The 22733-nt window shown below is 46.1% G+C and overlaps 1 protein-coding gene across 1 annotated transcript in view; it reads right to left on the reverse strand.

The window, feature by feature from the left end:
* Positions 1-212: 212 nt before the first annotated feature.
* Positions 213-22733, reverse strand: part of Dera (deoxyribose-phosphate aldolase) — an 80493-nt gene continuing 57972 nt past the window's right edge. The window contains exons 7-9 of the mRNA XM_021164758.2: positions 6063-6175; positions 1222-1371; positions 213-989 (exon numbers count right to left, since the gene is read on the reverse strand). Coding sequence (XP_021020417.1) covers positions 933-989; positions 1222-1371; positions 6063-6175 — 320 coding nt within the window. The 3' untranslated portion in view covers positions 213-932. The remainder of the gene's footprint in view (positions 990-1221; positions 1372-6062; positions 6176-22733) is intronic.

A 22733-nucleotide genomic window follows, 5' to 3' on the forward strand; every position in this document is an offset into this window, starting at 1 on the left:
TTTTTTTTTTTCATTTTTTGAGACAGGATTTCTCTGTAGACCAGGCTGGCCTTGATCTCATAGTGATCCACCTGGCTCTACACCTGAGTTCTGGAATTAAAGATGTATCAACACTACCAACACTACCAACGCCTCCCCCTGCTGGAAGGATTTTTTAAGCTCCAGCCCATACGACCCACCCCCAGGGCACCACCGAAAATACACAAAATAAATAAATAAGCACAGAGATTTTTTGTATTTAAAAATTCAGCGATATCCACATTTTCTTGCAACATCACAATCTCATTATCAAAACAATTACTAAATGTTTAGTATAGCACAGAGAGTCAGGTGGACACCCGGGGCAGGGCTCCACATTGGTAGGCAGCACAGGGGGGCAGAGTATCCCCTTGCAATAGCACCCATTCTCATTTTTATCACAGTTTTAAATGTATTTATTATGTGTCAGAGGTAGGGGACACGAATGTGTGGATGTCGGAGGCCAGCCTTTGGAGCCGGCTCTCCCCGTCCACCCTGTAGTTGCTCAGAGCTGAACAGGTGTGCCAGGTTTGGTGACAAGCACCCTTCCCTCCATGGCCCTGCCTGCCCTAGGATCTCAGGTCTCAGGCAACTTCACTTCACTGTACATTCAGAATTTTCTGCAGTACAGGCTACTAGAAACATTTTATTCTGAGTTTTTTCAGAGGAAATCTTCACAAAATTAATAAATGCGGACCTCCTGGTAGTGAAGACCATTTCAGCCTTTCCTGATCTGAATCCACATTTAGATTCAGCTGGTTTGTTTCCCTTTATTGTTTTGAGTTGATTTCAGGGGAGATCTTAATGGGGAAAGTCAGTTAGCTGTTCCGAAATTACATAACCTTAGCAATTATGCAAAAACATTTTTTTTTGAACAATTTGTTGTAAGATGCTTTTCTGGGCTGGCTGCTGACCTAAGACATCGGAAGATCATGATAAGCCGCGTAGCGTCCAGTCACGTGATGGTAAATCTGTGAGGAAAGCCAGTTTCATTAATTAATAATTAAGCAAGCATACACATTAAGTAGTAATTACACTATTGCACAATAGTAACTTCCCTCTGTGCTGCGTTAGCATGCCTTTCAGCAGAATTTACACCTGATCTATATAACCGGTGCAGCTTCCTTTGCAGGAGGTGGCGACTCGCTCAGTTCTGACGTGGTCAGTCTCCACTCCTTCCAAGGACAGTATGTCTTCACTCACCTGTCTCTCGATGTCTAAGAGCAGAGAACTGGCCCCTATCCGGAAGAGGTCAGGCGTCAGCCACTCGTCCCCTAGTTCCTCCTTGACCAGGGAGAGCCACGCCAGGGACTCCTTTGCAGTGCGGATGCCTCCTGCAGGCTTGAAGCCCACCTAAGGAGGAGAGAAGAGCAGCCACTGTCACCAGACCGATTTCAAAAGTGTCCCCACGAATAATGAGTCTTGCGTCACCCTTTCCTTCTTAGACTTTTTCACCTCAGCAAAGGGAGGGGCCTATTTCAGCAGAGCCTTACCTGAGCAAACTTCAAAATAACTTTTCCAAGACAAATGGGAACTGGGCCATTGCTTCTGAAGGGGCAAGAATGAGGGTGCATGTCACGCCATAAACCCCACTGTCTAAATCTGAAGAAGCCAAGGGAAGGGTCAACAGATAAAATACACCACAGGTGTCCATCCAGTCTACACTGATCCAGTGAGCTTTCACCTGGAGGTGCAAAGTACGTGAGTACTTAAGATGGGATCCGTGTGGCCACAAGGTCAACCTGATCAAACTGCCAGCTGTCAGCAGAAAGAACTGACAGTTGCTTCAGTCAACTGAGGTGCAGGCGTCTTCTCTGAGGCTGTACGCTCATGGAGTTCTATAGAGCAGGCCGACCATTAGTGTAGGCATGGGAGAAGGTATATGGGGATGGTCATAAGCCAGCCCAGTTCATGGCTGTGAGTGATCTTGAGCCCATGCTTTTTCATAGGACGTGTGTTCAGTTCTCAGCACTCATGTTGAGGGGCTCTAGCTCCAGGGGTTCTGGTGCCCTTTTCTGGCTTCCTCAGGCACCCACACATACAGGATGCATACAGACACACAGGTATGTATGCACACATGCACACATAAATCTTTTAAGAAAAACAGGAAGACATAGCAGAAATCAGCCAATTTAAGTTGTTTCTACATTATGTCTGATATCCATTAGAAAAGAACAGGTTATCAGGCTCCTGTCAGCCTGCACTTCTTGACATCCACAATAGTGTCTGGGTTTGGTAACTGTCCTGGCTGGTTTTGTGTCAACTTGACACAGCTGGAGTTATCACAGAGAAAGGAGCATCAGTTGGGGAAAGGCCTCCACGAGATCAAGCTGTGGGGCATTTTCTCAACTAGTGATCAAGGGGGAAGGGCCCCTTGTGGGTGGTGCCATCTCTGGGCTCGTAGTCCTGGGTTCTATAAGAGAGCAAGCTGAGCAAGCCAGTGGAAGCAAGCCAGTAAAGAATATCTCTCCATGGTCTCTGCATCAGCTCCTGCTTCCTGACCTGTTTGAGTTCCAGTCCTGACTTCCTTTGGTGATGAACAGCAATGTAGAAGTGTAAGCTGAATAACCCCTTTCCTCCCCAAGTGCTTCTTGGTCACGATGTTTGTGCAGGAATAGAAACCCTGACTAAGACACTGTGTATGGGATGAATCCCAGGTAGGACAGTCTCTGGATGGCCTTTCCTTCAGTCTCTGCTCTACCCTTTATCTCTATATTTGCTCCTGTGAGTATTTTGTTCTCCTTCTAAGAAGGACCGAAGCACCCACACTTTGGTTTTCCTTCTTCTTGAGCTTCATGTGGTCTGTGAATTGTATCTTGAGTATTTGGAGCTTTGGGGCTAATACTCACTTATCAGTAAGTGCATACCATGTGTGTTCTTTTTTTTCTTTCACTCAGGATGGTATTTTCTAGTTCCATCCAATTGCCCTGCAAGAGCCTTACAAATACAGAGACAGGTGCTCACAGTGAACCATTGGACTGAGTGTGGGGTGCCCGTTAGAGGAGTTAGAGAAAGGACTGAAGGAGTTGAAGGGGTTTACAACCCCATAGGAAGAACAACAATATCAACCAACCAGACCCTGCAGAACGCCCAGGGACTAAGCCATCGACCAAGGAGTACACATGGCTCTATCTATATGTAGCAGAGGATGGCCTTGTCAGTCATCAATGGGAGGAGAGATTCTTGGTCCTATGAAGGCTGGATAGATGCCCCAGTGTAGGGGAATCGGGGGCAGGGAGGTGGGAGTGGGTGCGTGAATGGAGAAACCCCCTCATAGAAGCAGGGGGAGGGAGGATGGGATAGGCAGTTTCCCTTGCGGGGGGGGGGGGGGGCTGAGAAAGGGGATAACATTTGAAATGTAAGTAAAGAAAATATCCAAGAAAAAGCAAAAGAAAAGAACAGGTCCCATGTATAATAATCTCATGATGCCCTGGATTCGCCTGTCCTAGGAGTATAACCATCCAAACGAGTGGACAAATCTATACCCACAAGCTGCCAAGCCACACTGGGGCTTTCTTCAGATACATCACACTAGCAGGAGGCACCACGAATAGCATGGAGCAAGGAGCCAAGGAAGCAACAGGGAGCTTCCCTGTGAACTTGACCACTGCCGCAGAGCAACCAGAAGCCTCCCTATGAATCTGACCACTGTCCCGGAGTAGTGTCACGAATGGAGCGAAGTGGTTCCCTGCCTCAGTAACACACAGACAGCTAGCTCAGCAGGCGTAGGGCACTTGTAGCCATTGTTGAGGAATGGCAAACAACCAAATCACATGAAGCCTTGAGCCGACAGCAGCATGCATGGCGACAGAGGAGACTCTGCAGGTTGGACAGTCCTCCTAAGAGATTTTCTATAAATATATTCCAATGTCAACAACACTGTTCAGTTATTCTTTTCAGAAAGAAGTTCTTATATAAGTTAATATTCTTTAAGGGAGAGAATATAGAAAGCATAAATCTGTGATGAACTCAGTCATGAAATATTAAACTGTAGCTTCTCAGGGGCAGCGCCAAGTGCAGTCTGGGAAGGTGGGCTTTTGTCCCATACCACGGGGCCTTTCTCTTAGCCTTGCTGTCAACAACTTAAAGGCCATGCCTGGCTCCCAGGTGTATAAACAGGTTCTCCTTGCTGGGTATCGAATGTTACAAAGCAAACGGGATGTGTCCTGTGCTTGGTCTTTGCTTAACATTAAGGAGGGCAAGAACAACCATAAAGAAAGTATATAAAGACAAGCCAAATAGCTCTCCAAACTCCAGCCTGGACCACTTGCTCTTGCCTTGCTCTCTGATGCCTGTTTTGTGCTGTCTGAAAGCTGTCCTGGGAAGGGACATGACGTTTACACCTGAGAATTCCCACAGGTCAGCATCGCCCGTGATCACCCACTCAAGAACTATTCCTTTAGTTCCCAAAAATATGCTTTACCTCTAAGATGCTCATGAAAACACATGGACACCAAGGGAATACTGCAGCCCCATGGCCACTAAGGCTGAGAGCCTGGGAACCCACGTGCATAGGCAGCTGAATATCTGATTTTGACATCCTTAGGCCAACGCTTTATCAGAAACCTTCTGTGACCCAGCAGAAATAGCTTGCTGAACGACCTTAGCAAGGAGTCCCCTGGGCCTAACTGGTGGTGACAGTTACAACTGGAGGGAAAAGATGAATCTCTCCTCACACAGCTTCTCTTTGAAACCAAACCAAACCAACAATAACAGGAAAACATTCAGTAAACTGACAGATCTGTACCAATGCTGGAAGACCACCAAGTAGCGTGCAGGTGGGATCGGTGTCCTCTGCAGACAACAACGGCTACTTCTCCTACCTGTGCATACATGTGAGTTCTTTTAGAGAAAATTCTAGGAGAGATTTCCTCTCACAAGGAGCACATTCCATGGCAGTCTCTAATTCCAAAATAATTCTAAGCTGTAGTCACTTATAGAGTCCTAAAGACATTCTGTCCGCAGGTAAAGCATTAAAGGTCTGCTTGAGGGGAGGTCTAGGTGGCAGAAATCAAGATACTGGTTTTTAAAAGATGCCCCTCATGAAGGGAAGTCTCATTATATTAAACGCACACACACACACACACACACACACACACGAATGCACACATAGACACCTATTCAACTATGAAAAAAATTTCTTAGATAATTTGTGACTAGGCAAGCAACTTGAAGTGAAAAATCCAAATTCTGTTTTTAAGAAACACCTCGTATGCATTTTCCCTTTTACTTCGTACATTTCAAAAAATCCTGTGTTATTCTTCGAAAAGCTGACAAAAGGTAGCATATACCCTCCTCAGCTCGACACTCTTCCAAACAGCACGTCCTCCTTCCATAAAACACACACACACACACAAAAATGGATATTTAATTCAAGAGCTACAGGACGGAAGCTAGCTTTTCCCTGCTGTTATGCGGCATTTCATTATTCTGTTTAATAAGTTCATCTCCTCGAGAATTTTCTCTTCACCTCATATTATTAAAAGTAATAAGTTTTTCTGGACCGGGGGTTTCCCAACAGAAAAACCAATTTACGTGTGTCCTTCAATAATGACAGGAGAAGATGATTTCCCATTATCCTGCCTACTTTTCCTATCACCACCACAGCTTATCATTCAATAAATGTTACCCCACGATTCTTTCCATTCCGGGAGGAAGTTAAATCTCTATATTAACCTGTTTTCGCCAGCCAACGCCTTGCCAGAAAACCTCTGTGTCGCTGCACAATTAGTTCCTTAAAGAAGGCATTTAGGAACCTCTTGTCAGTGCTGAAACTGTCTTCAGTTAATAAAAGGACACAGAGTGAGTTTACCTCTTGATCACACAGTGCTCCCACACTCATACTCACACTCACTACGTTAATCACACGCCTTCCCCCATTGAGTTGTTCTTTTGTAATGAAAGATAAATTAAACATTTATCTTAATAAAGGCGACTCATTCACACCTTCGGCATAGGGAGCCCGTTATCCTGTGGGCTGTGAGAGGAGGGTTATAAATAGCATCCTCTTCACTTTGAAGGAAGGTTTGCTGGCAACAACTTACCTTGTTTCCAGTTTTCCAGAAGAAATCTCTAATGGCCCGCAGCATCACGATGGCGACCGGGAAGGTGGCGTTTACTGTTTCCTTTCCGGTAGAGGTCTTAATAAAATCTGATCCTAAGACAAAAGCAAGGAAAACTCCCAGGTTAATTAGGAGCTTACTCTTTACACTTAAGTCACTGAAGGAAATGAGTTGTGTGCAGCCCATCCCCAACTCCCTAACCCCCCAGTTCCCCCCCCCCACCATGGAACACTTTATTTTTTTGGTAATTATGTGAAAATACTAAAATGAAAAGCTCCCTTTAAAATAACTCTGTTTCTATGTAAAAGCCAGAAGAAAGGGAGAAGACATGTACATTGCTGTCTCTGGGCACACACAGCCACTGCAATTATACCCCTCAGCAGCAGAAGCTGTCACGACCAGGCCTGTGCAAGACTGAGCCGTCATTCCTCAGTTATGGATGAGACCCTACTCTTCCTGCTAAACTTCTTGCTGCTGGGTCAGTTCTGGGGAGGGGCAGTCATTGTCATTGGTTTAATACCCATGGCTGTGCCCAGCAGGCACTGAGGGACAGTTCTAAACCCAAAGTTACATGACCCTGGTCAAAATTTGTGGGTCACAAACAAAACCTGGAAGACACTAACGTATGAAAGGGAGGAACAGATGGTTGACAGAGGGTGTAGGGCAAGAAGCAGGTAATAGAAGGGTGGGTGGGGTTTAGGAGGTGGGTGGGGTATAGGGATGGTGGGCAGGGTTTGGGAGGTAGACAGGGCATAGGAAGGTGGGTGGGGTATAGGAAGGGTGGAGAAAGAGTAATAATACATCACACACTTGTATAAAATGAAAAAACATTCTGTAAGAATTTTGTCTTTCACCACCAGATAAATTAAATTAGTCACTCGATGGATTCTCATAGACTCTGGTACTCTTGCCTCTATATTTCACAGCTAATTAAAATCAAGTTGGTTTGTTTAATGCATAACTGAGATGAATAAAAACAATTTTATGCCCTGTGCTCACTACCATGTATCTTGACATGTCCCACGGCACTGTGGCATGCTTCCTCACTCCCGCTCATTCTCTCACACTCGGAGGAGAGCACACACGCAGCACACACACAGAACAAATGCAGCACACACACGTGTGACAGCCCCAGAACTGTCACCCACCGGCTGATTTCTGTTGCACTAACAAAGCAGACCTCCCACACAGATGAGGATTTCACGGAAGATAGGGACCCTTTCATAGCTGGCAGATGTTCCCCACAACTCCCTTCTCTTGAGTCTTAAACCTGTTTGTGTAGTTTCCAGGAACAGCAGGAGACACATGATAACAGCAGCAGGGATCAGCACCCCAGTGCTCCATGGGGGTCAGGAGCACAGCAGAGCCTCAGCACTGTTACCAGGCACTGATACAAGAACGATCTTCAAAGAGGCCACTGGGACATGGAGAAGCTAAGTAGCTCTTTTGAAGTCACATGGTACAAAGTCTGTCTGTCTCACTCTGTTTCTATCTCTGTTTCTGTCTCTGGCTCTGTCTGTCTCTCTCTCTCTCCCCCTCTCTCCCTCTCTCCCTTTCTCTATGGGTGTGTATGAGTGATTTCAGCTAAACCAGTGTACCTTAGTTTATCTGTTAGAATTGTCCCATTTATCTGGGGCCACACAGTCAGTCAAAACGGAAACACCTTCCTTCACGTGGTACCTAGCTCAGCAGTGCTCAAAACCCAACTCATCCATGCACAGTATAGGACCACCATATATGGCTAGAGAAGAAAGTTCTGGGTGCTACTTCCTAGAAGGGTGAAAACCAATCACGATGCTGTATACTGTATCACACACACACACACACACACACACACCACACAAACACACATACACACACATTTAAAAAGCTAGAGTGTGAGCTCTGAATGCTTTTATTCACCAGGAGAAATGACAAATGACTGAATACATATATTCACACAGATCTGAATATCCCAAGGAGTATGACTACTGAAATGTCACATGGTCATTCTATGTTCATTTGTCTCATCTTAACTGAATTGCATTTTTAGATGAAAGAAGCCCATGTTCTGGATCCCCAACAAAGACCAACTGAATCAGACTTTGAGAAACACACACATACACTTGGGTGCAAGTTCACAGCTCTGTCCAAGGAATCTGTGCAACAATGCTTACAATTAATTTGAGTCTCTCCAAGTCTATCGAAGAAATGTGGGACAGAACATGAAAAACAACCTAAATCTTCCCTTATAGTTGTTTTGAAAAGATACTTCCAGAGCTATTCTGTACACTGGAAGACTCAATTAGACACACCTTTATTATACATGCTGGGAAATGTCCAAGCAAATGCACACTCTTCCCTCTAAAACCATGGCAACCCTGGAGTATGACACGAAGGGTTGGGAGTCAGCCTGGTGTCCAGCTCTGGCTTACACAGTAGCCATGCAACTTCAATCTTCCTCCTTTCTAGAATGGGTCTGAAAATCCCTACTGCTTCAGAGAGTTACACGAGGCATCAGAAGGGATAATATATGTAAAAGCACCCAAGTCCCTCAAGGACTACAACACACAAACGAAGCAGAGGCCTTAGGTAGGGCCTCTGTGTTAGCATCTGGGCAGTGGCCCCCAATCTTTCTAAGCAGCAGAGATTATGGGTCATTCTGCAGGGAGAACAGAAAACCAGAATGCCACGAGAAATTTAGACAGGAAAGAGTGTGTTCATGAGGGTTTGGAGGTCACAAAGACTCTTGGGAATCGAGCCAGAATAGCATGCAGAGTGTGGCAGGGCTCTTGCTCACTGTGCTGACTCCGATCTGCAGGGAGAAGGGAAGAAGAAAGAACAGTGGGGAGATAAGGAGCGAGGCACAGTGTTGGCAATGAAGGAGCCCTTTACTTCAACCTTCCAGCCTTTATTGTGGATTTCTCATGAACATTCCTTAGGAGCTCAGTGTGCGTGTGTGTGTGTGTGTATGTGTGTGTTTAAGACTCTCCTTTTAATAGGTATATTTAGACCATTAACATTTAAAATGATCATTGATTCTGTTGGATTAATATCTACCATGTTATATCTCTTCCATTTGTTACATTTTTTTAAATTTTCATACCCCCTTTTGGGTCTTCTCTGACTTCTTTGAAGATTCTACATGATTCCATTTCATTTCCTCTCATCATACCAATGATACTTCTCTCATATACTATTTAGAGACTGCCCCAGAGTAGTTAATACACACTTCATCCCAGTCCATAGTCCACACTACTATGCCTTTGCCTTTTAATAAAGAGTTCCTAAATTGTTTCTTCTGTCTGTCAAAGTCCTGCTGTTGCTCACTAGAGTTCCGAGTTTCCCCCGGAAGGCCTTCCTTTAACACTTCTGTGGGGAAGGTCAGCTAGCACTGCCTCCCTCAAGATCAGAGAAGAGGGACAGCACCACTGTTACAGAGCTCCACTGTTACGGACTTCTTTCCCTCACTCATTGCTGACCTGGTTTCTGATGAGAAGTGTGCTGAGGAAATTTCTTGTCTGTTGGGGTCATTTCCTTTGTCTGTTGGGGTCATTTCCTTTGTCTGTTGGGGTTATTTCCTTTGTCTGTTGGGGTCATTTCCTTTGTCTGTTGGGGTCATTTCCTTTGTCTGTTGGGGTCATTTCCTTTGTCTGTTGGGGTCATTTCCTTTGGCTTGGGTAGGTAATGTGTTTTCTTTCTCTGGCTTTAGGTTTTCAAGGTTCCCTGCTGCCTTTGATTTTCCCCTATTTGTATATGCCATGGCTAGGAACAATTTTCTTTGTCAGTCTCTGGCTTTCTTAAATCTGTGATTTATGGCCTGTCCTTAATTTTGGAACATTTCTAGCCATTATACTCCCTCTATACAGTTCCTCCCTTTCTCTATTCTCTTTCTCTTTCTGATACTGGAATTACACCAGCATTATAACTTCTGAAGTTCTCCCCACGTTTTTGGAGCTTTTGTCTTTCCTAAGGACTCTGTCTCTTTACAGTTTAGTCTCAGAAGCATCCATCAACCTATTGTCACAGTCACATGGAAAAGCAAGATCTGGAAGTATTAAGGACCATGCTAGGTCCTTCCTTCCTAGACATCAGGTGCGAACTGAAATTAGAATGCATAACACATATGGTATATATAAGGAATGCTACGGAATATGTCAGATAAATATGATGGTCAGAAAGAACTGCAATGTTTGAATTAATCCCTTCAACTAGACTGATGCAGGGACGATGCATGGGCGCCATTTGTTACAGACAAAACTGAAAGAGAAGGTCTGTGGGAGGGCCTGGCCATCAGACATAACCACTGAAATACACAGAGATGGCACTGCCTCCACGTAAGCAAGCTGTTAGGGGACACAGTGATTATATAAACATATGTTTTAGGGGGTGCTACTACTGGCCTAGGGACAACTCCGCATATGTGAAGCCCAGGGTTTCATCAAAGCTTCTGTTATGTTTCTTACATTAAAACCACTATAAAGGGTTTTGAACCTGCAAACATCTGGCTTCTGTCCTGAGGGCAACATGAGGTCTGATCACATGACTCCAGGGTTTTCCAATGCTGCATTCACTGTCTGTCTTGGAAATCAGGAAGAAGAATGGCAGAGAATCACACAGCATACAGTTCAGGCATTTAGGAACTGGCTTTCATTAGATTTCAGGAAGAAAAAAAAAAATCAAGATTTGATTACACCGAATATTTTAGAAAATACATTCTGTCAGTGCTTTCCCACTGCTGAAGAACACTGGACTCTCTAGTGAGACTAGGGAGCCACACTTTAGTTTCATTTCTCATTTTAATATCATTTCTCCTGCCCTTTGCTAAACAAAACTACCTCAGAGAAATACATGCTGCTTTCAGAATCATCAAAAGCCCTAAACACAATCAACTCTCCTCAGAGCACATGTGAACCCAGACACAGCCAAACCTACCTCAGTGTGAGTTTAAACCCAGCCACAGCCAACTGTACCTCAGAGCACTGTGAACCCAGCCACAGTCAACCCACCTCAGAGTGAGTGTGAACCCAGCCACAGCCAAACCTACCTCAGTGTGAGTTTAAACCCAGGTACAGCCAACCCTACCTCAGAGTGAGTGTGAACCCAGCCACAGCCAACTGTACCTCAGAGCACTGTGAACCCAGCCAGTCAACCCACCTCAGAGTGAGTGTGAACCCAGTCACAGCCAAACCCACCTCAGTGTGAGTTTAAACCCAGCCACAGCCAACCCTACCTCAGAGTGAGTGTGAACCCAGCCACAGCCAAACCTACCTCAGTGTGAGTTTGAACCCAGCCATAGCCAACCCTTCCTCAGAGCTAGTGTGAACCTAGTCATAGCCAACTCTACTTCAGAGCGTGTATGAATCTGGCCAACCAGACCTCCCTCATGCTGAGTTTAGGAGCCAAAACCTTAAGAGAAAATACCTCCCCATCAGCATAAGCTATCCTACAGTTGGTCCACAAGTTTAATGACATGAACTAATGCCAAAACTAGGTGGGAAAGGCCTGAGACGGTCAGGAGTGGTCCAATCAATGGACCAGTGCTCAACTGTGAGTAGCTGAAATTAAAATTAATAATAAATACACTGCTTTACATAAAACTGTATTTCTTATTTTTCTCATTTGGCACCTTTAGCTCAGCTCTCTTCTTGTGGTCTAAGGCTACTCAAAGCTTTCCTGCAGCCTGTAATTACAAGTCTCCATGGTACTGTTTCATTAAAAACTTCCATTAAACAACAGCTGCCCCTGTATATGGTCTTCTAATCAATTTGGTCAAAGACAATGACTTCTAATCAGCTGTTGATAAAAATAGAAGATGAAATTTTAATTCTAATAGATTAACCACAAACTCAAGACAGTCTTCAAAATCCATCTAACTCGACCCTCCAGTGGATTTAATGACTATTCAGCAACTCATTACTAAATAGAACAAGACGAACATTTTCCAGTTCATTAAAGAAATGTACTATGTATTTTTGCATTGTCCTCATGATTCGTTACAGGGAGTCTTAATTACAAGATAATGGATAATGGTTATTAAATGCAGACTGCAGTAATGAAGCCCTATTCATTTGCGAGCCTCAGAGACTGCAAAGGGAGGAAAATAAAATTACTAGCTTCAAAAGATTAACGGATCAAATTATTATTCAATTTTCAAAATCTCATTCAGACTTCATAGAAACAAGAAGAGATTAAAAACTAGTATTAAGACCAAAGTAGTACATTTACAAAAATAATATCTTAGGGCTATTGCTGCATAATAAGCTTCAGATGTGATTATTTTTTAAAGTATAACTAACAATGGGAAAACATACATTTTTATTTCCTGAACAAATCTTATTTATGATCCAGGCAGTTTCTAGTAAGACCTGAAAGCCTGGGTGCCCATGGAAAATGTGCTTCAATGCACAAAGGGGAACACAATGGGAGCTGTTATTAACAATGTGTGCTTTACTAATGAAAAATAGGGTTTAAACTCGACTACTGCCGGAGAACGCCTGTCCCTAAGCGAAGTCGCATGGACCCTACAATAAGAGCCGCTGAGCACGCTGTTCATTAGCTTTGTGCTTCCTGTGGCTCCCTGAGAAGTTACCCATTAGAGGAAGTGGGAAAGGTTGTTTTTTTTTTTTTTAATGGTGATTTTTTTAACACTAATTTACACTTACAATCCACAATGAGATACTTTTTAAAATAAACAGGATGTATAAAAATATGAGGCACCAGATTAAAACCTATTAGACTCGTTTGTTCCATATGAGCTTAAAAATAATTTAGGGTGAGAGATAAAGATCCAATTTCATGGTTGAAAAATGTCTAAAGAAGGAAGTTGGAAGCAGCAGTGGAATGCAAATCTTCAATCTAAGAACAGTCGTTCCACCAAGATGTGGGCACGTGATCCATAAAATGTCTTCCCGTGGGAGAAAGGGGAAATGTCTGGAGAGAAAGACAGACAGATGGACAGATGGACAGACAGACAGACAAGCAGGCAGGCTGGATGGCAGGCAGAAAAGGAGAAGGTAGAGGAGAAGAAAAAGGGAGTGGAAGAAAGGGAGGGGAGGATCTTTTCTCTTCAGTTCACTCTCTCTCTCTCTGCAGACACAGCAGTGACAATGCTTCTCCCTGGGTCCAGTCCATCGTATGAGTGAGGCGGCCCCGTAAGAAGTCAGGCGTACCCAAACAGAATGGGAACCAGAAAGCAACTACAATGTCAGGGTTTGAAATCTCTCTAAAACACCAAGGGTGTGCTTGGCTCATGGAAACCACATGCCTTGAAGTTGGTCTCCTCCAAATAAAAATGAAGATGTGGTCACTGAGAATAATACAAGACAGCGTGATTCAAAACAGACTGTGGAGTAGAGGCCCAGCCTGCATTGTTCTTGGTAACTAGTAGTAGTGTTGTGGGGACATTGAACCGTATCAGCAGCAGTCTAGACGGGCTCGTGGCTCAGCGGGTCAAGTGACTGCCTAGCATGGGGGATCCCCAGTACCACATCGGGCCAGGCTCACACCTGCAGCGCCAGCATTTGGGAAGTGAGCCGGGAGCATCATGGGAAGGCCCTCTCTGACTTCACAGCCATTCTGGCTAACATGAAATCCCACTATCCAGCCCCACATGGGAGTGGGGGCTTTCAGGGATAGCTTTATACTCCAGAAGTTCCTTTTAAAATATTTTGTTTAAAATAAATTTTGGAACCGTGACTACACTAGAAACTAGTGAATGACCAATGCTGCAGCGTAAGTCCTAAGAGTGGACGTTGGCTGCATAAGTCCTAGGAGGGACATCAGCTGTGCTGTAATCTTGTAAACACACTAAGCTTTATTGTCATGGCTGGTTTGCAAATTTCAAAACAGACAAGCTTTACTTAACTCAAGTGGCCAGTCTGATTTGTTCAGCATTTTGAACTATGAATCACAATAGTGAATGTCTGAGGTCTCAAACTTTTCTGTCCATAGTCTCTATTGTTATATATTGTTAGTTGTCCAGAAAATAGGTGTAAAAATCTACAAAGAATTTCCAAACTAAAATGTTGGGGTCCCCACCCCCGCCCCCCATTTTAGGGTTTCTCCCTCTCCTTGCCCTGTCCTTGCCCTCTCCTGTGTGAGGCTGAGGAAGGAGAGCCATGGGGACATCTGGGACAAGAACAAAGGCCCTGCCATAGGCACCGAGTGGACTACAAGAAAATTATGAGGTCACAGGAACGAAAGAGGAGACAACGGAAACTAACTGCAGAGCCAGAAGTGGTTACCCAGCCCTGTGATCCTCGTACTCAGGAGGCTGAGGCAGGAGGACTGCATGTTTGAGGCTACTCTGAGTTAGGTAGTGTGAGAACCAGCTGAAGAGAGAGGGAGGGAAGGAGGGACAGAGGAGGAGCTGGGGTGTCTCCACTATCTGACAAAGGAGAAGCACACACAGTGATGAGCTACATAGTTATCTGATCTCGCATTTTAAACTGTATCTAGTATTCTCTGAAATTTCCTACTGATTCCAAATATTGATCCCAGAATGCAGTTTGATTTACCTATTTTATTGATCTAGATATTTGGAATTGTGTAATGTTTGCTCCAGGTAGAAAGGGGTCAGAATTTGAAAACATTTACCCATAGGAGACTAGGAGCCCCTGACAGCATCTAACTAAGCTCTCTGTCCAGGAATTGGATTCTGTTCTCTGTGTGCAGTGGCCACAGAGCCCTGTGTCAGATTCCCTTGGACCTGGAGTTACAGGAGTATGAGCTGTCCAACATGGGTGCTGGGAATTGAACTCAGGTCCTCTGAAAATACAGTGTATGCTCTTAACTGCTGTGCCATCTCACCAGACCATCTTCTTTTTTGAAAACTTACTTTGTATGCCTCTGTGTGTGTGTGTGTGTGTGTGTGTGTGTGTGTGTGCCTCTGTGTGTGTGTGTGTGAGTGTGTGTGTGTGTGTGAGAGAGAGAGTGTGTGTGAGTATTTGAGTGAGTGTGTGTGTGTGTGTGTGTGTGTGTGTGTGTAGGTTGGTGGACAACATTGAGAGCTGTTTGTCTCTTCCCACCATGGGTTCCCAGACCAGGAGCCCATGGTGTGTGTGGCAAGGCTTACACGCCCTCAGCCATCTTGCCAGCCCCACGAGACGCTTCTTTACAGATCTCCGCTCTATCAGCGGACGGCCTGACTCGAGTTATATACATTGTCTTTTCCCTTGTAATAACCACATAGGTTAGATAGAATCTTTATCTGTCTCTGTCATATTACCTTTTATTTTTTTTCCAAAGAGCCCACAGCATTACAGGGAAGAGGCAACAAGAGTCACAGTGATTAGATCAGTACCCCCTGGTTGTAAGGAAAGGCCTGGGTACCCACAGCTTTATTATACAGGTGCAAGAGTCTGGATGACATGGAAGCGTTGGGTACTGGAGAGATGGCTCAGTAGTTAAGTACTCCCTGGAGAGATGGCTCAGTAGTTAAGTACTCCCTGGAGAGATGGTTCAGTAGTTAAGTACTCCCTGGAGAGATGGCTCAGTAGTTAAGTACTCCCTGGAGAGATGGTTCAGTAGTTAAGTACTCCCTGGAGAGATGGCTCAGTAGTTAAGTACTCCACTGCTCTTCTAGAGGACCTGAGTTATGTTCTCCGCACCTGTATCTGTCACTCACAATTGCCTGTTAATGTCAACTCCAAGGGAGCTGATGCTGTCTTCTGGCTGGGATGGGACCTACACTCATATGTACTATAAAGACAGATGACTAACAAGAGAAACTAATTCTTTAAAAACAACAAAGTGTTTTGCACCATCAGAGAATAAAAGCACTGGTCGACATACACCAAATGACAGCAAGCAAAGCACCGGCGTCAGCATGCTTTGTCGCTGGCCATCCCTCCAGCTGACCCTCTAGCTCTGAGGACTCACTGGATCAGGTGATGTCCCCAGCGATAAGATGACTCTGAAGACATCTTAAAATGATAAGACTATACCTGGCATAGGCTTTCTCTGCCCTCACGTTTGTGGTGACGGGAGAGGGAGAAGGAACCCCCACGCGAGGTGGAAAACTCACTGGGTTATCACTATGCTTCGGAGAAGGAGAGTGAAAGAGAAGTGCCTTTTAACAAACTAACAAGTAAGGTGTGCTTTAGACAGCTGAACTTCATTTTGATTGTGCTTGCGACTGTCATGAGCGAGTTTGGAATGTATAGTATATATTAGCATTAAAAGTCAGGTATGCTTGTGTGGAATCTATTAACTCGAGAGAAAATTACTCAAATTGAAGGAATAGCTGCTTAAAATGGATTTAGAAATACATTTTACTGAACAAAGCCAGCTGGAAAATTAGGCTACTTTATCAGGATTAGAAAGTGCTATGAATTTTAAACACAAAGCTTTTAAAAACAATGCACTACATATTTGAGATTATCATACCTCAATGTCATCATGAATCTTTTTTTCCCCAACAATTGATGATGAGTCTGGAGAGTTGCTTTGCGCAGTGGCCTGCCTTTCACAAAGGAAGCTGTGTTAATTTTTCTGTGGGGAGCTTTATCTCCGGGCGATGGCTCTGAGGCACCTAGAGAACTTGTCGGCCTCGCATTAGCAGATCTGGAGATGGGTGATGCCTGCGGAGCTCTCAGTGTAAGGCCTTTACTGTACACAGCTCCCCGGTGGCCATCTGCTGCGGGGACCGTTCACCAGCCACTCACAGAGACAATGCTAATTCCAAGTTATTTTCAAGTCAGAATCATGTCTCTTACCTTACGGCTTGTCACACCCCCCTTTTATCTGCATTCCTTCCTACTCAGCTACCACCAGCGACTATGGTTCTCCAAAAGTGGGGCTGGCAGATAAAGAAAGAAGGGGAAGGGCTCTGAAAACCTCACCTAGTGGATGAGTGCAACCAGCAAAGGTCACCTGAAGCTTGAGACAGTGTGTCAGGTGGATCATTCACAATTCCTGAAGACAGGGCCGGAGAGATGGCTCAGCAGTTCAGAATACATCTCGCCCTTGCCGAGGCCTCAAGGTTAGCTCCCAGCAGCCATGCCAAGGAATTCACAGCCATCTGTAACTCAGCTCCAGCAGATACAATACTCCATTCTTTTCAAGCCTCCAGTTAATTTTTGATATGTATTTAATATTGTGAAGACTACCTGTAAGGACTGCTGTTGAACGCAGGCATTATCTCTCCCGCTAAGGTACATGTATTCAGAGGGTACGTTTCGTGCACTTAAGTGACATTATGCAATATCAAGACCCGAAGGGCATACACAGAGGACTTAAACATGTAAAACCCAGTGAAGAAATAGCAACTCAACTGTTACATTTGTTATTGAGACGGGAAGCAAGATTTGCAGTGATAGACCCATAAAGGAAAAAAGACACCTGGGGTGACAGACAAGCAGTAATGTCCCCACATCTGGAAGCCACAGACTCGCTCTTCACTCACAAAAGGCCTTGAGTGGGTTTTGGTTTTGTTTATGTTTTTTTTTAATCTAATGCCTGGGAACTAATGATTACAAACTTTTTTAAACATGAAGATCTGATGAGCATCAAAAGCGGGCTCTGATGAGCATTAGAAGATGGACAGAGGTAAGTGGTTCCATTGTGAGCTGTGCTGTGTGGCTGGGGAAGCGGCTCAGTCAGTGAGGTGCTCACAGGCAGGCACAGGGACCCAAGGTTCATCCCTGAGCACCCACACTGACAAGTAAGCTGGGTGGAGACCCGCACCTACAGGTCAGCGCTGAGAGAGCAGAGACAGGCAGAGCGATCACTGAGGCCCACTGGAGCCAGCCTAGCAGAACTGGGAAAATGCAGGTAGAAAATGAGAGACTGCCACACAAGAACATGGTGGGAATGACTGAGGAAGATACTCGAGGTTTACTTGTGGCCTTCACACAAACACATGCCCTCACAGATGCATGCATACTCATCAACACACACACACACACACACACGTGTACACACAGGCACACCTGGGGTCTGCCCAGTCTGAGATATGAATTCCACCTAATAATATTTGACTGTTCCAACATACTGTTCTCAAAAGCATCTCCAGCCTCAGCTGGCTCTGACAGTGGTGATCAAGATTTATCAACATGCAGGTTCATATACGTAGGAGTAGCACACCATGCGCGTCTTCTGAGAGCTACTTCAGAGCCAAGCTTTACCTGAGCGTGTTCCACATCTATCACTAAATCCTGTAGGTACCTCAGCCGCCATCACTGATGAAGATGCAAACATCCCCAGACACTACAGCTGAACAACAGTGCATTCTTGTCATGAGATTCGAACAGCGCCTTCTTTAATGCAACACCCAGGCTTTTTAATACCATAGTTCTCTCTGTTCCGTAAACCAGATAACTCACTGTTCTGCAGAAATGATCTCTGCTGTATCAACTCTGCCCCTATCCCCCACTTCCCTGTCAGAACTCTACCTGGGCCAGGCCAGCTGCCATTACTGTGGCTCTCCCCCTGTTAGGAGCATACACACAGGATTAGAACTATGGCAGCCTGCTTACCAGCATGGGAGAATTACCTACAGAGTTAGAGCACTGCCACACCCGACACGGGCAAAGCACCAGTGACTGCCGCATCTCCAGGCTAGCTCTGAAGCTGCTATGGTCAGGATCTGTGCCACACCAAACCCTACGAGACTGTCTACTGGACTGTCCACTTTTCTTCTCCAGATCTGGAAGTTCAGTGACTCTACAGCTATTCACTTTCAATGGGTGTCACATTCTGTGACTGTATTCACACATACCACGCACAATCACACACACAAGCACGCATGTCCTGTTCTGCCTCACTCATGCCCATGCAGGCCCGCAACTCTCCACTCTGTCTTCACTGGGAAATCATTGAAGCAGCACGGTCCAACTGAATATACTGTGGAAGGAAATGCTGGTACGTGGATGTGAGAGCGCTAACATAGTATTGGGAAAAAACGGACAGGTAGAAGCCAAGTGCAGCAGGACCTCACAGGAACTGCTGGAGAGTCAAGGAGGAACAGTTCCACATCCCTGTCTGGACAGCTCCTCCAGGACAACAGGGACTCTGTCTCTTTTTGGGCGGCTCCTCCAGAAACACAGAGCAGCTGATGAAGAGAGGATATGAGTAAGACTCTGCATCAGCAGAAAATGGAGGAACCATGTGCATTCACGTCTGCAGAAGCCACTAGACCAGAAAGAGCTGAGCGACAAGGACACTTGAGGCTAGTGATGACTCACCATCCTGCCGTGATGCACAAGGGGCCCAGGGACAGGATAACCTTAGTGATAACTCACAGGGAGAGTCTAAATGGCTCACACCGGGAGGGCTTCCATCAATACTATGTAAGCCAAGAAAGCTGGACTTGGAAAAACTAATATCCCATGTCTTCCTTCACACATAATATCTAGACTTGAATTTAGACACCTGTGTGTGCATGCGTCCTCACATGTGTGTGTTATGTGTGTCCATGCATGCATGTGTCTGTCTGTCTGTGTGTGTATGCAGGCATGTGTATGTCTGTATGAGTGCTTGCATGTGTGTGCACATGTGTCTGTCTCTGTGTGTGTGCAAGTGTGTATGTGCATGTGTGTGCATGTGTGTGTACGCATATACTTGTGTATATGTGTGCTCAGGACCTGAAAGTAGAGGGGACACTGAAAGGAAGAGAGGTTTGGGGAGAGAGCTATCATCTATCAAACACGCACTATGACAGCAGGAGGAACTTGGGGAGAGGAACTAGAAAGAGAGGGAGACAGACAGGACAGTAATGATGGAGAGGATAAAGTGTCACCAGGTACACCAGCTTAAAACACAAATGGCCATAAGGGACACAACTTCCTGACCTACATTCCATACGTCCAGCTGTGCACTTCCATAAGCATGAGCTTTTGTTTAATTACTTTATTTAATAAGCATTCAGCATCCATTATGGAACAAGCCCTACTTGAAAAGCTTTATAAATCACCTGAAAGACCTTCAAACAACAACGAAAGCAGTCCTGGGCCACTCTGGGGCTCTACCAGGGCCATCTTCCTAGAAAAGTCTATAAGCAGCCAAGGGGAAAGTCTTATTTTAAGGCTGACGTAGTCAAGAGGAATTTCTAGAAAGCCTGGGTGCAGCAGCAGGAGAGCATTCCCAGGTTTGGGGATGGTCCAAGACCGCCTCTGCCTTGCTAGCAGGATTTGTGAGGAGCTGTTACTTGAGCCTGTGTCGTGTACTTCACTATGATCAGTCAGCCTCTGGCCCTGGCTGGAGACAAGTGAGGGACACTGTGCCAGGCCATGAAGAGCTGGAAAGGAGGAGTCAGGAGCCACCGTTGAGACTCCATGGCAGGTTTCTGATCCACCAGGGCCAGCAGGAGTTCCTGACTGAAGAGGGCTGGGGTGGCCCCCCACACAACCAGGCCTGCTCACGCAGAGACCACAGTTCTGACTCTGCATTCATGATCCTCCTCATGGTTCCAGTCAGTGGAACTGAACAAACCTGGGGTATATCATCTCTGTTCTCCTTTTCCTAACATTACCTTTCTGTGGTCAGTGCAAGGACAAATGATATCTGTTGCTGATGTGAAGAAGGGGCAGGAAGAAGGAAGGGGCAGAACCTAGGCTCTCCACTTACCAGGTTTTGGTTTTATGAGACAGGTCTCCAACTGTAACAAAGGTTGACCCAGAGCTAATTATTACAGCCCAGACTGGCCTCAAACTCCTGACAATCCTCCTGCATCAGCCTCCCAAATCCTAGCATTACACATTGAGCCTCCATGCTTGCCCAGCGTGGACTTTATTGAAATATTAATAAGCGATCCTCAGAATGCACGCAGGCTGAGCATGGTGTCTCCTCCAAGCTGGGGTGAAGCTCGACAGCCTTCGGTTGTGTGGCTCTGACACGTGGGACTGCAGACACCAGCCACACGAAGAGGGAGCAATATTGAAAGTGACTCCAGGGGAGAGTTTCCAACACTGTCCTACCCACGTATACCCACATTACACTCGGAAGAGTTCTGAGTGCATTGCAATGGCGCCTGCTCAAACACTCATCCTCGCATGGAGCACATCTGTGTACAGGGCCTGGCAGGACTAGTAAGCTTGGGCTCTCCTCTTGGGTCTGGTATTAATGAGGATGAGAGAAACTCTGCCAGTCTAATGTGAGTTTGGAATAACAGGCTTAGACAGACACGTGGAGATCAGAGGACAATTCGAAAGAATCAATTCCTTCCTTCCAATATGTGTGTTCTGAGGATTGAACTCGGGCCATCAGCCTTGGCAGCAAACACCCTTACCCACTAAGCCTTTTCACAGGCCCATAAGCCACATTCTTTCAGGGAAGGGAGGACACCCCGGCTGGCAGGGCTCAGGATCCCCCGAAGTTCTTAGACCGTGACAGCCCTTTGTTAGAATGGATGGTGCTGAAATATTGCTTACCAGAACACAACCCAGTAATGGGATTTTAGCTGGAAGGAGCTCCCCAGGTACACGAGCTTCCACTCTCCACTCCACTGCACTTCACTCCAGGGACACATGCTTCCGTCCTCCACTGCACTGTACTCCACTGCACTCCCCAGGTACACGAGCTTCCGTTCTCCACTCCACTGCACTTCACTCCAGGGACACACGCTTCCGCTCTCCACTCCACTGCACTTCACTCCAGGGACACACGCTTCCATTCTCCACTCCACTGCACTTCATTCCAGGGACACACGCTTCCATTCTCCACTCCATTGCACTTCACTCCAGGGACACACGCTTCCATTCTCCACTCCACTGCACTTCACTCCAGGCACACACGCTTCCGCTCTCCACTCCACTGCACTTCACTCCAGGCACACGAGCTTCCGCTCTCCATTCCACTGCACTTCACTCCAGGGACACACGCTTCCGTTCTCCACTGCACTTCACTCCAGGCACACGAGCTTCCGCTCTCCACTCCACTGCACTTCACTCCAGGCACACACGCTTCCGTTCTCCACTGCACTTCACTCCAGGCACACAAGCTTCCATTCTCCACTCCACTGCACTTCACTCCAGGGACACACACTTCCATTCTCCACTCCATTGCACTTCACTCCAGGGACACACGCTTCCATTCTCCACTCCACTGCACTTCACTCCAGGCACACACGCTTCCGCTCTCCACTCCACTGCACTTCACTCCAGGCACACGAGCTTCCGCTCTCCATTCCACTGCACTTCACTCCAGGGACACACGCTTCCGTTCTCCACTGCACTTCACTCCAGGCACACACGCTTCCGTTCTCCACTGCACTTCACTCCAGGCACACAAGCTTCCATTCTCCACTCCACTGCACTTCACTCCAGGGACACACGCTTCCATTCTCCACTCCATTGCACTTCACTCCAGGGACACACGCTTCCATTCTCCACTCCACTGCACTTCACTCCAGGCACACACGCTTCCGCTCTCCACTCCACTGCACTTCACTCCAGGCACACGAGCTTCCGCTCTCCATTCCACTGCACTTCACTCCAGGGACACACGCTTCCGTTCTCCACTGCACTTCACTCCAGGCACACGAGCTTCCGCTCTCCACTCCACTGCACTTCACTCCAGGCACACACGCTTCCGTTCTCCACTGCACTTCACTCCAGGCACACAAGCTTCCATTCTCCACTCCACTGCACTTCACTCCAGGGACACACACTTCCATTCTCCACTCCATTGCACTTCACTCCAGGGACACACGCTTCCATTCTCCACTCCACTGCA

The sequence above is a fragment of the Mus caroli genome, unplaced genomic scaffold (genome assembly GCF_978045245.1).
Source record: "Mus caroli unplaced genomic scaffold, Mus_caroli_1 scaffold_7, whole genome shotgun sequence".
NCBI lineage: Eukaryota > Metazoa > Chordata > Mammalia > Rodentia > Muridae > Mus > Mus caroli.